Below are 16,632 nucleotides of genomic sequence, written 5' to 3' on the forward strand. Positions count from 1 at the left end.
AGCCCTTCCCTTTCTGACCTGCTAGCATTGCATAGAGAAGCACAGAGACCCAGTGATGACATCACTAGGGCCAACATAAGGTATGAGGAGAAGAAAAAAAAAAAAAAAGAATCAGGAAAGGCAAAATAAAAGCATATTAAATTTCAGCTTGAATATATAGTTAAACATAGGTGTACATTCTTAGTCTTAAGTGCATGATCTTTTCTATGTCCTGTGTCTGCTTGCTGATGTTTTCTGGGACCAATGCACTTACCCTGTAGCTCAATTCTCTGTGGTTGACAAACCGGATATGATTGGCCAGAGATGTTATATCTTTATTATTCAATCGTCGCAGCTTAGGTAGAAGACAGCAAACCTTGTAATTGTCACTGACCTAAATTAGGTAAGAAGTATTACAAAAAACACAATCATAAAAATGCTTAACATACTGGAAGCTGGAAAAAAAAAGTGTTAATAAAATACCTAGCTAGGAAATGTAGCCTGTTGGAGCATATGTAAGCAAACAAGAACTCAATGTAAACCTTTTAAGCTTCAAGCACACGGATAGCACAGGCCTTGGATAGTACAAGATTTGGCTGTACATGGCTATGCACTTCGACTTCCCCTTATCAGGAAGTCAGAGGTGACGAAACGCATCAAGGGACGAGACATCAGATGTTACAGATTGACCGAAAGAAACGAAGCGGCCATCTTTACTAAGGTGATATCAATACATGTGTTCCTGGAAGCTGCTTGGAGATCCTGTCATATAGGAATACATGCGGTTTTATTACTATATTGATGTAAGCATATATTATTAAAGCCTCGACTGATTAATTGGAATACTACACTATATAGTCCTTTTTTCCTTCTGGGTAGTATTCTATGTACAGCCTTGAGAAGTGTATCCTGTGAGAGCATCCTTATACCATGCTTGAGGACAAGAGATAGTCCAGTATTTTGCACATCTATTATGGAAGGATTCTGGAGGAATTTTTGGAGATTGCGTATTGGGAAAATTATCCTAAAGGCTTTTGTTTATATTACTTAAGGTAAGAGTATTTACTCTAGCCACATAGAAGTGTTCACGGGGTGTTTTCACTTTGTCACGTGTTGCACATATTGGCAATTTATTTATATATATGTTTTGATAATTTGAATATTGAGGATAATACACTATCTAGTTTATTTAATACATATTTTTTTGGAGGTATACAGCGGAAGTCGACAATACACTTGGATTATTATATAGAAGGAATAAAGAATTGAGAAGATTCACTGACACCAAGAGGGTTTATAATTTATGCACCAGGGGGGCTGCACAAAGCACCCTGCATTGACGCATACTCCAAGCACACAGTCTCTGTGTTAGGAGTGTACCTTTGAGCGTGTGCTTTACACAACCCTGATGCATAACTGCATACATCTGCGTCTTTTAACTCAGCTCAGTGGGCTTAGGTAAGTGGTGGCAGCGGGTCCCAGGAGAGTGATGACACAGGCTCTGCATCCTATACAGCCCCTGCATGGCCTTACTGAGTGAAAAATGAATATTGCCACTGCTGACCTCCTTCTGAAAAAATGAATTGACTGGCTATTATGCTGATCTCCTGGCTTCAATAATCAGTTACAGATCCAGAGCAAATATGCAAACCAGATAAGCAAGAATAAAATTGGAAGTCCTTATCCCCACTGCCCCATCACTTTGTATTTTTTTTTTTTATTTCCTGTTAATCATGCAACTATATCTGATTTTTCTTTTTACCGACTTTAAAAAAAAGGGTGATAATGCAGTTTGATCAGCCACAAAATCGTACAGCAGTGTTGTCATTCTGTGGACAGGGAAGTCTTAGGTGGACATGTAATTTCAAACAGACATTGAAAAACTGAAACCCAACTCAAGACAAAACTTTTTAACTTGCTTTTTTTGTTTTTCTTTTGAATAAAACCAGGCCATTGTAATTACCCCTAGCAGTATTTTATTGTGTCGCCAGGCCTACCATTACTGGAAGGGCAGCAGTTCACTTACAGTCAGGTATAGGTTTTCTTCATACAGGACTGCCTCCAGATTGGGAAACTGTCGCAGACTGCTAACATCCTCAACCTGATTGTCACTGAAATTTAGCACCTTTAATTTAGGAAGGCTGATCTTTTCTGGGATTTCAGATAGACAGTTCTTGGAGATGTCCAGTTCTTCTAGATTTATCATTTGTGAAAAAAGACGTGGATCAATATCTTTTGTCTCCAGCTGCATTTTAGACAAGCTGAAAAGAAAAATCAAATGCCAAATAATCACCATTAGATATGAAGGAGTCTCTGTGCATCTACACAGTTAAAGCTATATCTGAAAATGTTACCTACAAAGCATGCCTTGGATTTATAAGTAGTGCTTTTAGATAGTTCTTTTAAATCCTAGGCACATGCACCAAAATGGACCTCCAGGTCATGGTTTCATGCCCATAAGCAGTCCACCATATTAATCAGGCCTGTCAGGATGTACCAAGTCCAATTACAAAATCAAAACAAAAACAAAAAAACAGTACAATTCTCTCAAATTAGATCACAGCAGGTCCTTACAATGAAAAGTCCACTGTTAGCAATAACTCAGGACTTTTGCCAGTACCACTGACCTTATCAATGTTTAACAGAAAAGCAGATTGCTTTGTTCATGGTGACCAACTAGCTAGCCTTTTCATTCTTTCAGTGCAGATTAGATGACAAAATAAAAAAAAAAAAAAAAAAAAAAAAAAAAGGGAGGAGGTCTTGTGGGTATTGACACTTTAGTAAAAGAGACCCACTGCAAAGATCTCTCACATACATTCCCTGTATGCACTGCAGCACCAGAGACGAAACTTCAGCCAATATTTCTATATGTGCGTGGACTTAAAGGATAAGTTCACCTTTGTGAATTTACTTGAGATCCAAGCCCTTGTAGATCCTCCAATGTAATGCTTTCTTTTTACATTGCTGGAACAGCAGAAAATCGCAAGCTCCACCATTCCTTTTAAAGACCTTTTCCTGGGCCCCACCCCACAAAGCCATGCATTCTCATATTCCTATTGGCTATGGAACCAACCATCTATCAATCATTTTCCACCATATTTACAGAAATGGAGAGGGATCTTGGGACTTCATTCTCAGCAGATCAATTAGATTAGCTTTTTTACTTTGCCTGTAAATCCTCAATAGCTAACAAAATATGGGAATAGGGTTTTAAAATCCTTTCAATATGGTACAGTGTCTCTGTGACCTTACATTTTCTCAAAACTTCTCCAGGGCCAAAAGGCCATAGGTAATCTACGTCATTTTTGGGAGTGCTCTGTGCTTTTCGGATGGGGTCCATGCACCAAGTAAAAAAAAAAACAAAAACACAACAGATATTGACATGGGAACCCTGCTGTTTATCTACTACATCTGAATCCACTCCCCAAACCTTGAAAAACACTGTATTTTACTCTGCCTTATGAACACAGTGCTAAAAGTATTGGGACGCCTGCCTTTACACGCACATGAACTTTAATGGCATCCCAGTCTTAGTCCATACAGTTTAATATTGAGTTGGCTCACCCTTTGCAGCTATAACAGTTTCAACTCTTCTGGGAAGGTTGTCCACAAGGTTTAGGAGTATGTCTATGGGAATGTTTGACCATTCTTCCAAAAGCACATTCGTGAGGTCCCCGTTTTACTTCATCCCAAAGGTGTTCTATCGGGTTGAGGTCATACTCTGTGCAGGCCAGTCAAGATCCTCCACCCCAAACTTACTCATCCATGTCTTCATGGACCTTGCTTTGTGCACTGGTGTACAGTCATGTTGGAACAGGAAGGGGCCATCCCCAAACTGTTCCCACAAAATTGGGAGCATGAAATTGTCCAAAATGTCTAGGTATGCTGACGCCTTAATAGTTTTCTTCACTGAAACTAAGGGGCCAAGCCCAACCCCTGAAAAACAACCCCACACTATAAATCCCCCCTCCACTAAACTTTACATTTGACACAATGCAGTCAGGCAAGTACTGTTCCCTTGGCAACCTCCAAACCCAGACATGGCCATTGGATTGCCAGACAGAGGAGCGCAATTTGTCACTCCAGAGAACACGTCTCCACTGCTCTAGAGTCCAGTGTTTTACACCACTGCATCCAACGCTTTGCATTGTACTTGGTGATGTAAGGCTTGGATGCAGCTGCAAAGTCTTTGACTCTGCAGACAGTTGGCAACTTCTGCGCACTTTGAGCTTCAGCATGCACTGACCCAAATTGCTGTTGTTCCCAGTTGCTTCCACTTTGTTATAATTCCACTAACAGTTCACTGTGGAATATTTAGTAGCAAGGACATTTCACAGATGGACTTCTTGCACAGGTGGCAACATATCACAGTACCACGCTTGAATTCACTGAGCTCCTGAGAAGGACCCATTCTCTCACAAATGTTTGTAGAAGCAGTCTGCATGTCTACGTACTTGATTTTATACACCTGTGGCCAAATGCAAATAGCACCTCTCCTTCCCACCTGAGGCAGCCTTGCATTGTTAGGTTGGCCTATGGTTGGTATACAGCATATCCCCCCCTACTGAAAGGTCAAAGAAATCCTAGTTTGCTTACATTTATGTTTGTTAACTGTATCGCGTATTGTGCAGTGTTGTACCAAACTGCCTTCCTAAGAACAAATTTACATTAAAAAAAAAAAAACTTTAAGGAATCTAGTCAGCCCTCTCAATTATTATTTTAAAATACAAAACACCCCCCTTCATTGTGGATGTAAGGAAATGGGTAGGGGAAACTGTAGTTTAACAAGAGACAGTTGGGCAGAGCTCTCAAATGTCAGTCAAAAAAAAAGGGAAAAAACGCATGGGTAATGTGCATGTCTTGTGACACACACACACAGACACACTTTAAATGCTACATTAAGATCTAAAAACTTACTTGATTGTCTTCAAATTCTTCAAATGGTTGGACTTCGGAAGGCCCTTCTTTAACAGGATATCTGTTGTTAATTTTGTCATTGTGCTTGCCTGCCAGGTTTTCCTAAAGAGAAAAGAGATTTACTAACCAACTCAGAAGGCTATAAAACGCAAGCTTTTAACACACTAAGTTTCTCTGTTAGACATGATTCAATACAGGATCTTAAAGCGGAACTAAACCTACCTTTTAGAAAACTGCAAGCCGGCAGTTTTTTGTTTTTATTGTAGAAGAGACATCCTAGAGTTAATTTACTAAAACTGGAGAGTGAAAAATCTGTGTATTGTAGCCAATGAGCTTTTAACTTCAGCTTGTTCAATTAACCACTTCTTGAAAAATTTTACCCCCTTCATGACCAGGCCATTTTTTTCTGCTTGGCATTGCATTACTTTAATTGACAATTGCATGGTCATGCAACACTGTACCCAAATGAAATTATATATAAAATATATATATATATATATATATATATATATATATATTTATTTTATACAAATAGAGCTTTCTTTGGGGGGTATTGTATCACCACCGATTTGTTTTTTGTTATACAGCAGGGAAAATTAATATTTGATCTTCTATATTTATCATTTGTGAAAAAAGATCAATATGCAGATTTTGTAAGCCCACTTACAAAGAAATGAAGGGTCTATAACTTTTGATCATAGGTGTATTTTAAATGAGAGAGACAGAATATCAACCAAAAATCCAGAAAAAAACCCGAAAAAAACCCCAAAAAAAAAAAACACGACACAAATGTTATAAATTGAGTTGCAGTTCAGCAAGTAAAAAAGGAATTTGATCCCCCTACCAACCAACAATAATTCTGGCTCCCACAGACTGGCTATGTGCTCATATGGTACATAGATTAGTCCAGTCAATTTAAGAAGGTGCTCCTAATGACAACGTGGTATGTGTATAAAAGATACCTGTCCAAAGAATAGCTTTCTTCCATTCAAACCTCACCACCATGGGCCAGACCAAAGAGCTGTCAAAGGACATCAGGTAGAAGACTGTAGACCTGCACAAGGCTGGAATGTGCTACAAGACAATCAGCAAGAAACTTAGCAAGAAGAAGCGGATTATTCACAAATGGAAGAAATACAAAATAACCATCAATCGCCCTTGGTCTGGAGCTCCATGCAAGATTTCGCCTCATGGAGTAAGGATGATTATGAGAAAAGGGAAGGATCAGTGCAAAATTACATGGGATGAGCTTGTGAATGATTTCAAGGCAGTTGGGACCACAGTCACCAAACAAACCATAGGCAACACAATATGCCACCATGGATTGAAATCCTGTAGCACAAGGTCCCCCTCCTCAAGAAGGTACATATACAGGCCCATCTGAAGTTTGCCAATGAACATCTAAACCAGGGGTCCTCAAACTTTATAAACAGGGGACTATAGTTTAAAAAAAAAAAAAAAAACTATGAACAAATGCGGACACAGTACAGGAGATGACCAGAGACTGCGGACACAGTACAGGAGATGACCAGAGACTGCGGACACAGTACAGGAGATGACCAGAGACTGCGGACACAGTACAGGAGATGACCAGAGACTGCGGACACAGTACAGGAGATGACCAGAGACTGCGGACACAGTACAGGAGATGACCAGGGACTGCGGACACAGTACAGGAGATGACCAGAGACTGCAGACATAGTACAGGAGATGACCAGAGACTGCAGACATAGTACAGGAGATGACCAGAGACTGCAGACATACAACGGCGGCAGGAATACTGGACTGGCCGCTCCATAAGACACACAGACATTTCCCCCCAAGTGTGTCTTATGAAATAGTGCCCCATCGTTCGTGTCAGGGGGGGGGGGGGGGAAATCGTGCCCCATTGTTGGTGTCAGTGGGGGGGGGGGGGGGGGGGGGGAAGAGGAAGATACAGCTGCCCCCTGCCCGTAGTTTGAGGTCCCCTGATCTAAACTATTCAAAGGAGGATTGTCAGAAAGTGCTTTGGTCAGATGAGACCTAAATGGAACGGTCAGGAATGGACTGGCCAGCAATGGTGGGACTCACCTGCCTTATGAGCTGCAGTACCAGGGCTGGCCAGCGGGTGCTCCCAGCAATCAGAGACTCAACCTTGCAGCCAGTCAAACACCTGGAACGGATTATACTGGTGTATTTAAGGGATGGCCAGACCTGCAGACTCAGCCTTGGTGTGTGTTTCTCCTGGGCCCTGTATCCTGTTCCCTGTTCCTGTTTCTGTCTGATTCGTTGCTGACCCTGCTCTGATCCCTGGCTTGTCTAACCATTCTCCTGCTCCTGATCCCTGGCTTGTCTGACCATTCTCCTCTGCCTGACCCTCTGTACCACGCTGCCCGCTACCTGCTGAACCTGGCTTGTGACCCCGACCATTCTCCGCTTACTCCCCCTGTACCTACCTGCCCGATTGATATTGACCCGGCCTGCCTGACGACGCTTGCATTGTATGTACTGTTATCTGTGGGTGGTTTGGTTTGGTTTGTTTGCACTGTGTTATGTTTTAGTATTGCACTGCATTTATGTTTGTACTGTTAGTGTTAATAAATTATATTGTTTATAACATATCTGAAGTCTGCGTTTCCCTGCGTCAGTCACACACCTCTGGTCATACCCCGGGAGCCCTGACATTACACCAAGGCCAATCCTGACCAGAAGTGGCTGCACAGGGAAGCCATCTTGGTTTGTTGATGGGAAGGATGGAGGTTGTGTATTTATATCTGCTAGTGTTTGATGACAGAGAGTATGCTTATCAAACTCTGAAGGAGTATCCCAGGGATGAACTGCTAGAATGTATACAGCTCGCTCATGTTCTAGTAGATCAGGGCACAGAATTCTCTGAGGTGCAGCCATTGATTCAGATTTGTGCGGAGTTGGTTTCATCTGGTACCCCCGAATGCAGGGATGAATTTTTGCTGCCATTTAGTGCCGACCAGGTAGAGTCCCTGGTATGGTTATTAGAGGATGATGTGGATTGCTTCTTGGAGCATTATGCTGCATGTTCACAACAGATACTAAAAGATTGTATAAACGCAGTGCAGTCTTTGGTCAGACAGGCTTTGTTCAACCCATACTGCAGCTCAGCTTTGTTCAACCCATACTGCAGACATGGACAGATTTGTTTCACCCAGCCTCAGTCAGCCTACAAAAACCCAGTCCTGCTTCTAATCTATTTCCTCAAAGCTCTATTCCTGCATTCCCAACAGCTCCTCCTGCCCTGCTATCTACCGCATGTCAGTACCCTGTTCCCACTCGCTGCACCTATCCTGCCTTTAACCCTGTAAAAAAGCCCTCTGTAGCAACTGCTCCCTCCTCTGTTCCATCCTCCAGCTCTTCTCTGTCTCCAGCTGCTCCATTCGTTTGCAGACCTGCGTTTACTTGCAGTGCTCCAGTAGTTAAAACCAGAAAAAAGCGGAAATTCTTTCCAACCAGTACCATCCTGCCAGTATCCAAACCGGTGAGCCTGCCGTCTGAGAACCTGCCTTCCGTGGTTCAGCCTGGTGCCTCGGCACCCGCACTTCAGCCCGATGCCTGTACCCTGCCTGATGCCTGTACCCTGCCTGATGCCTCCACTCAGCCTGATGCCTCCACTCAGCCTGATGCCTCCACTCAGCCTGATGAACTGATCCAGCCTGATGATCCTATTAGGCCAGTTGACTCGATGCCCGCTGTTGATACAGATGATCCGGTGCCCGCTGTCGTGCCAATTGACTCAGAGCCCGCTGTCGTACCTGGTGACTTGGTGCCCACTGTCTTGCCAGATGACGCGGTGCCCGCTGTTGAGCCAAATGACCTGATGCCTGGTGACCCAGTGCCCGCTGTCATACCTGGTGACCCGATGCCCGCTGTCGAGCCAGACGATCCAATGCCTGGTGACCCGGTGCCCACTGCCTTGCCAGATGACGCGGTGCCCGCTGTCGAGCCAAATGACCTGATGCCTGGTGACCCGATGCCCGCTGTCCAGCCAGACGATCCATTGTCTGACCCAGTGCCAGCGGTCATGCCAGTTGACTCGGAGCCCACTGTCGTGCCTGGTGACTCGGTGCCCGCCACTCCGCCTGGGGGCCCGAGACCTGTTGCTCCGCCTGAGGGTCCGGTGCCCGCCGCTCCGCTGGGGGGTTCGGCGCCCGCCGCTCCGACTGGGGGCCTGAGACCTGCCGCTCCGCCTGGGGGCCTGGCCCCCGCTGCTCCGCCTGGGGGCCCAAGACCTGTCGCTCCGCTGGGGGGTCCGGTGCCCGCCGCTCCGCCTGGGGGCCCGGTGCCCGCCGCTCCGCCTGGGGGCCCGGTGCCCGCCGCTCCGTCTGGGGGCCCGAGACCTGCCGCTCCGCCTGGGGGTCTGGCGCCCGCCTGGGGGCCCGAGACCTGTCGCTCCGCCTGGGGGTCCGGCGCCCGCCGCTCTGCCTGGGGGCCCGGCGCCCGCCGCTTCGCCTGGTAATCCGATGTGCCGCTGCCCCGGAGTCCAGCCCGATGTGCCTCTGCCCCGGAGTCCAGCCCGATGTGCCTCTGCCCCGGAGTCCAGCCCGATGTGCCTCTGCCCCGGAGTCCAGCCCGATGTGCCTCTGCCCCGGAGTCCAGCCCGATGTGCCTCTGCCCCGGAGTCCAGCCCGATGTGCCTCTGCCCGGTGTGCCCCTGCCCGGTGGGCCCCTGCCCGGTGTGCCAGTCTTTGATATCCCGCCAGTTACCAGACCCGGGCGGTGGAACATTTTGCCCAGCTAGGACTGTTTGGAGCGTCCTGAGGCCGCTCCTTGAGGGGGGGGGTACTGTCAGGAATGGACATGCCAGCAATGGTGGGACTCACCTGCCTTATGAGCTGCAGTACCAGGGCTGGCCAGCAGGTGCTTCCAGCAATCAGAGACTCAACCTTGCAGCCAGTCAAACACCTGGAACTGATTATACTGGTGTATTTAAGGGATGGCCAGACCTGCAGACTCGGCCTTGGTGTGCGTTTCTCCTGGGCCCTGTATCCTGTTCCCTGTTCCTGTCTGATTCGTTGCTGACCCTGCTCTGATCCCTGGCTTTGTCTGACCATTCTCCTGCTCCTGATCCCTGGCTTGTCTGACCATTCTCCTGCTCCTGATCCCTGGCTTGTCTGACCATTCTCCTGCTCCTGATCCCTGGCTTGTCTGACCATTCTCCTGCTCCTGATCCCTGGCTTGTCTGACCATTCTCCTCTGCCTGACCCTCTGTACCACGCTGCCCGCTACCTGCTGAACCTGGCTTGTGACCCCGACCATTCTCCGCTTGCTCCCCCTGTACCTACCTGCCCGAGTGATATTGACCCGGCCTGCCTGACGATGCTTGCATTGTATGTACTGTCATCTGTGGGTGGTTGGTTTGGTTTGTTTGCACTGTGTTATGTTTTAGTATTGCACTGCGTTTATGTTTGTATTGTTAGTGTTAATAAATTATATTGTTTATAACATATCTGAAGTCTGCGTTTCCCTGCGTCAGTCACACACCTCTGGTCATACCCTGGGAGCCCTGACAGGAACTCTTTGGCATTAACTCAACTTGCCGTGTTTGGATGAATAAAAATGCTTACTACAACCCTAAGAACACCATCCCTACTGTCAAGCATGGAGGTGGAAACATTATGCTTTGGGGTCGTTTCTCTGCTAAAGGTACAGGCCGACTTTGCCACATTGAGGGGCCGATGGACGGGGCCATGTAATACACAATCTTGGATGAGAATCTTCTTCCCTCAGCCAGAACACTGAAGATGGATTGGATTTGTCTTCCAGCATGACAATTACACAAAACATACTGCTAACGCAATAAAGGAGTGGCTCAAGAAGAAGCACATTGAGGTCATGGAGAAAAGTAAAAAAAAAAAAAAAATAAACTCCACTCCAAAAATATCAACACTCACAAAAGCACATGCTCCTCATAGAGCATCTCCTTTAAACACCATTTATAAAATTTAGCTTGAAATATCAAGCGGTTATCTATTCTATAAAAGATCTCAAAGTATCAGAGTTCATAAACTCAACCCAAGGGGACCAAACCGACAGCAACTATACATGAATGTTATAAGTATCTGTCAGTTCTTCCAATCTCATTCTATTTATTTCATCTATCCACTCCTTAACAGAAGGGAGAACTTGAGTATTCCAATACCTTGGTATTATTATACGTGACGCAGAAAATAGAGAACATGACAGTCCTCTTTTTGATGCTCTCTCAGAATCTGGAAATATAGATAATTATGCTATTTCTGGGGACATCTGATAAGATGTGTCATTCATATGTGAGCAAATCCGGAATACTAATTCCCAGAATGGGTTGATCCTAGAAAGGACCACCATACATGCGTCATTGAGCCTATATCCTCCCCACAACGCCATTATTTTGCCGGATAGGTTGAAATTATCTTATGTATTCCCACTGGACATCTGTACCACCTTGTTAGCATTTTAGAATTTTTCTCTTGAATGGCAGTTGACATACTAGATTTGAATGTTAGCCTAAAAGACCTTTTCCACTCTCTCTCTGGTTACTATGTGGCTTAGTTCTCTCTCCCAGTCTCTGGTATAGTAAGGTCGGTGTGAATATGCATGAGATGATATACCATATATTGTTGAAATAGCATGTGAACCCATCAAGCCCCTCATACAGAGTTATTCAAAAGGGGTTAGGATTCTATGTAATGAACCTTTTTTATATAAATATTTGTAAAAACGTTGAAGTTGAAAATAATGGAGCCAATGGCCAGTATACAAATTAACTACAGATGAAAATTCGTTAAGTGGTATAAGTCCCTCAACAGCAAGAGCCCATTTAATTGAAGAAGGGGACACAGATGTCCAGCATAAAAATCTAGCTACCATTAGTTCCTGCTCAAATTCTGGGTTCCCCATAATCGGGGTAAGAGCCAGGTATTGTAGAAATGCTCAATTTTTGGGTGGTCCCATCCCAAATTTAACACAAATTGTGTCAAAAATGAAATCTTTTATCTTGGAGGACACAACCTAGGATCGATCCATGGTAGGGAGGTCAGTTGAATTGGGGACATTAGTTGTTCAATAGATACCCACTGTGCGGAGTGGCTATGATAAAACCAGTTGAGAATCCTGGTAAGTATAGATGCTATATGATAAAATTCCATATGTTGTAATCCAGCTCCTCCCTCCATTTTCCTCATGACCAAAATATCATGCCGAGTTCTAACCAAAGTATTTGACCAGATATAATCGAAGTAAGCTAGATAGCAAGGAACGAAAGAACATCCGTGGAAGGGAGATAGGAAGTGTTTGGTATAGGTAGAGAAAATGAGGGAGAACATCCATCTTAAAAATTGCCATTCTCCCAAACCCTTTTTTTCCCCCTTAGTTCTAGACTGCAACTCACCAATTATGGAATTTAATAAAGGCAAGTAATTTAATATATTTTGTCCTGTAAAAGGAGCTGTCCTTTGTCTCCATACCTATATATTTTGGCTATGGAGCACTTGGCGATGGCCCTTCGGTCGGATGATACTATTCTGGGAGTACGAATGGGTGATTGGGACTATAAATTGAGTTTTTTTGCTGATGATTTACTTTTATATATATCTAATCCAAAAATAGCTTTTTCATATATCTTCCAAGAACTGGAACAATTTGGCTTCCTCCGTAATTTTAACGTTAATGTAACAAAATCTTGATGTTTAAAAATAAACTTGGCAATTACTGAGAAAGAAAAGATAGAAGCCAAATTTCCATTTCATTGGGAGGAACAAAGCCTTAAATATCTAGGCTTGGGACATCTTAGTCAAAATCTGTACACTTTTTTTGTCCTAATGGCTACCAGATTCCTGGAACTTGTCTACTTTTGTCCTTTGCGGATCTCTCTTAACTTGTGCTGTTCAGTAGCGCACATATGTTGTAAAGCGCGGCGCAAACTGTTGACGTTATATGAATGTTGTATAATAATATCAGATGACAGGTATCTTTAGAAGTGCTTGATCTCTTCTGGAGGAACAAACCTATGGGCTAAAACCCCTCCCTGTCTTGAAGGAGCTAACACAAAATGCACTCAGTTTCAGTACACGTTTAACATATCCCAGTTTTATGATTAAATTGATTGACATGATTGTAACTCCATAGGGAGCCATGAGACTGCAGATGTAAAACGTAAACAAAGGCAGGGTTTAGCATTGTCTGCAACTGCAGGGTGCAGAGACACCATTAGACCACTACACTCCATAAGGGGTTTATGCAGGCCATAGATGGGACATTATCGTCCGAACGAAAAATCAGCCGATATTCACGCCGTTAGTGGGGCAATGTCGTCGGCCGATTTTCGTGGTTCTTGACGGTTCTTTTTATTGGTCATGCTGGAAAATCTACAAAAAACGGATGTTTTTCGTAAGCATTGGTGGCAGCAACGACCGATTTTTCATTTATCGGCCGATAAACGTCCCGTCTATGGCCAGCCTTAGACCACAGGTGGAAAATAGGAGCTTGTAAAATACTGATATTTCTCACCTCTATGGATCCTAGTAATACATAGAATATCTATGGAATAGAGTGCTGTATTTTTCCTGGTGTTCATATGCCTTGAGCAACTATTATCTTTATATTTCTATGTCAAATTACAGAGAAACATAGAAAAGTGATGGCAGAAAAAGACCGAGTGGTCCATTGGTCCGTTTTTTGTTTGTTTTTGTTATTGTACAAAGGCAGGTTTAGCCCAGGGTGGATTTGATTTAAATCATTAGTGAAAAGGCTCGATTTAAATCAGAATTTTTAAAGAGCAACTGTCATCTCTGTCCAGCGGCGGCTCCTCCTCGGACTCGTTGTTGACTCACCGACAGTCTCATTCACTTTAATGGGACGGCTGGTGATGCGGCAGTGACACAACAAGGTGAGGGACGTGGCAGCAGCAGGCGAGTGGATGCCCGCTAACAGGCGCTGTCATGATGGATCTAAAATGACAGGTGCTCTTTAAATGTAAGGAATCCAACTCATTCTTGCTGGTAGTTAGAATCATAAATATTTGCAAACCAAATGAAGCTGTCAGGTTAATAAAACAGCGATATCAGAACCAATTTTAGGTTTATAGCTCGAGAGACTCAAATTCTTTTATTTCATGTTTTTTCTCGTGGTTACTGTGAAAATGTGTGAATGCATCAATGCAGTGCATGTTATCTCAGCTTGCATTCATTGAATGAGTTTACAAAAAAATGTAAATATTGCAGAATATACAGCCTCATGCTACAGAACTAAGCTCCTTTTCATGCCGAATAAACTAAATTATTAATGTATCTTAAATAGAAAAAAAAACAAAAAAACAACTATCTTTAGATAGATTTTTATTCCAAAAGCATTTTATTAAAATAAATTTCATAAAAAAACAAAAACAAAAAAATCCGATTTTTTAATTTTGTTTTTAAAAAATCATCGATTTTTGTCCACCCTGGTTTAGCCTAGTCTGCAACTGCAGGAGCATTATATACAGCTAGGCCAACTGCACATGGCCATAAAAATGTAATGATGTTTATAGTGCATATCTATGTGCGTGTGCCTATACAAACATAAGCATAGCGTTTTCGATCATTTATTACAACTCTGTACTTAATACTGTTGTATTGCTGATCTTTACGCAGCTGTATGCATTGCTCAGTAGACAACAATGCAGATCAGTTAAAAAAAAAAACAAAAAAAAAAACCACTTGGTGATTTTTGTACAAGAGATCCTATAAACAAATTTAGGTCCATCCTTGACTAAGGCTACATTGACATGGCTGTAAACATTTTACTGATCACAAAAGTTGATCAGCAAATAGAACTGTGGTTTGTGTGCATGTGAGAGATTCTCAACTTTTTCTTTCAAAAGTCTTCTTGTATGGGTCCCAAAATCTTAAAGTACAACTAAAGGCAAAACTTTTTTTAGTTTTGGATAGAGTGGAGATGGATTAGACCACCTGTCAGTTTTTATTGCCGCTTGTATCCCTGTTAAGGAAGATTCACCCTCTCTATTTGTGCTGTTTACTATTATCATTGAAAGTAAAAGAAAATACCAAATTTTTGTTTTCCCCAGAAAAGTATTAGAGGGGAAATCTTCCAATGGGGACACTAATTCTAGTGACCTGGGGGTCCCCAAGGGATTCTTTCTGTGGGGCTGCTAGTTTGCGTACCTGTCTTTGTGCTGGGAGCACGCCGCACGAAGACTGGGGTTCCAATGAAAGCCCCGAGTCCCGTTCTAACAATTGGGACCTGGAGCTCCTGATTCCGGGTTACATGATCGCTGTGATCGCCTGATTGGATATCACAGTGATCAGTCACTGTGAAGACCGCCCCATCTCCTTGTTTTCGCTCTCTGAATGGAGGAGAGAGATACATTGCATCTCTCTCTGTCCTTTCAGAGAGAAAAAAATAAAAAAATAAAAATACCTAGATCAAAGTTTGATCCTGGTCAGAGCTAGGGTTAGTGTTTGGTTCAAGGTCAGGATTTTTTTTTTTTTTTTTTTTGTGTAAGGTTTTTTTTGTTATATTAGCATCAGTGTCAGTTAGTGGCAGGATAAAAAAAAAAGCAAAAAGTGCACAATTATTTTGGGTTGTTCTTTGGTGGTTGGTTATGGCAGTAGCAAGAAATAAACACCTAAATTAAAAAAAAATTTTGGGTCGTTTTTCCTATAATAATAATAAAAAAATCAGGAGACACCCATTACCATTTACCACCAAATGAAAGCCCAATTTGTCCTGAAAAAAACCCAAGATATACGGTAATCCACTTGGATGCACAAAGTAGTTGTGATGATATGTACAGTTTTGCTAACACATGTCAAAATTGCAAGATTGTGATTAGGCTTTAAGGTTTGTTTTACCCTTTGGCGTGAAGGGGTTAATTTGCAGGGATTTTCTCTCACTTCCTGTTTGGCTATGGGACAGGAAGTGAAGAGAAATCTCCCCAATGGGACACAGATGGCGAAAAATAAACTGACACTGGTAATAACCCTCCCTTACCCTATCCAAAATGAAAATAAAAATAGTTTTGCCTATAGTTCTACTTTAAGTACCCCATGGTATGTGTACATTAGTTACCAGGACCCCCCTAATTACATATTTTATTCCAACTAAGCATAACTGCACTACTTTAACTGATATCCAACCTATTCACAATTATGTATTGTTATACTAAAAGAAAAACCGTTATTGTGACCTTACTATAAAACCCCCCAGAGCCCATGAGAGGTTCCCCTGGGGTACACCAATCACTGATCAGCCAGAAGTCTTTTACACACCTGAAGATGAACAAAGACCACCCACCATAAACAGAGCAATATCGGCAACAAGAGCGAGATTGATCATCTCCGGGTATTTGGAGACTTGTAAAGTATAAATATAGAAATAGTATAGAATATACATATATGTCAGATAGTTATATTTAAAAAACTTGTAAGAATTTCTGATTGCTGCGGGATACAAAGGGGGAGATTATGCATAAAAACACAAAATATAAACCATGTCAGCGGAGCTATCAGAGCTGCACATTATCATGCAGAGATCCAATCATCCTTCTATGCGCCGATTGATGTCTGCGCAGTCTATGTGCGATCATACACGTGGAATGATATAAGGGGTGTCCTATGGAGGTGATCACACTTACCGGGACTTCCGCTGTGCAGCCTGTCCTCCGTCCAGAGATCCTCCCCCTCCTCTTCTACTTGTACAACTTTACTTCCACTATCAACCTCGTAGCTCCCGCCAGTATGTCGTCAC

General features: G+C 43.2%; 1 protein-coding gene across 1 annotated transcript in view; it reads right to left on the minus strand.

Annotated features, from left to right (window-relative positions):
• Positions 1-16,625, minus strand: part of LRWD1 (leucine rich repeats and WD repeat domain containing 1) — a 38,032-nt gene extending 21,407 nt beyond the window's left edge. The window contains exons 1-4 of the mRNA XM_089683740.1: positions 16,520-16,625; positions 4,897-4,998; positions 2,006-2,240; positions 254-373 (exon numbers count right to left, since the gene is read on the minus strand). Of these exons, the coding sequence (XP_089539866.1) occupies positions 254-373; positions 2,006-2,240; positions 4,897-4,976 (435 nt within the window). The 5' untranslated portion in view covers positions 4,977-4,998; positions 16,520-16,625. The remainder of the gene's footprint in view (positions 1-253; positions 374-2,005; positions 2,241-4,896; positions 4,999-16,519) is intronic.
• Between the last annotated feature and the right edge of the window lie 7 nt (positions 16,626-16,632).

This window comes from Staurois parvus, unplaced genomic scaffold (assembly GCF_062004578.1).
Source record: "Staurois parvus isolate SC_StPar_1 unplaced genomic scaffold, SC_StPar_1.0 ptg000321l, whole genome shotgun sequence".
NCBI classification, from domain to species: domain Eukaryota; kingdom Metazoa; phylum Chordata; class Amphibia; order Anura; family Ranidae; genus Staurois; species Staurois parvus.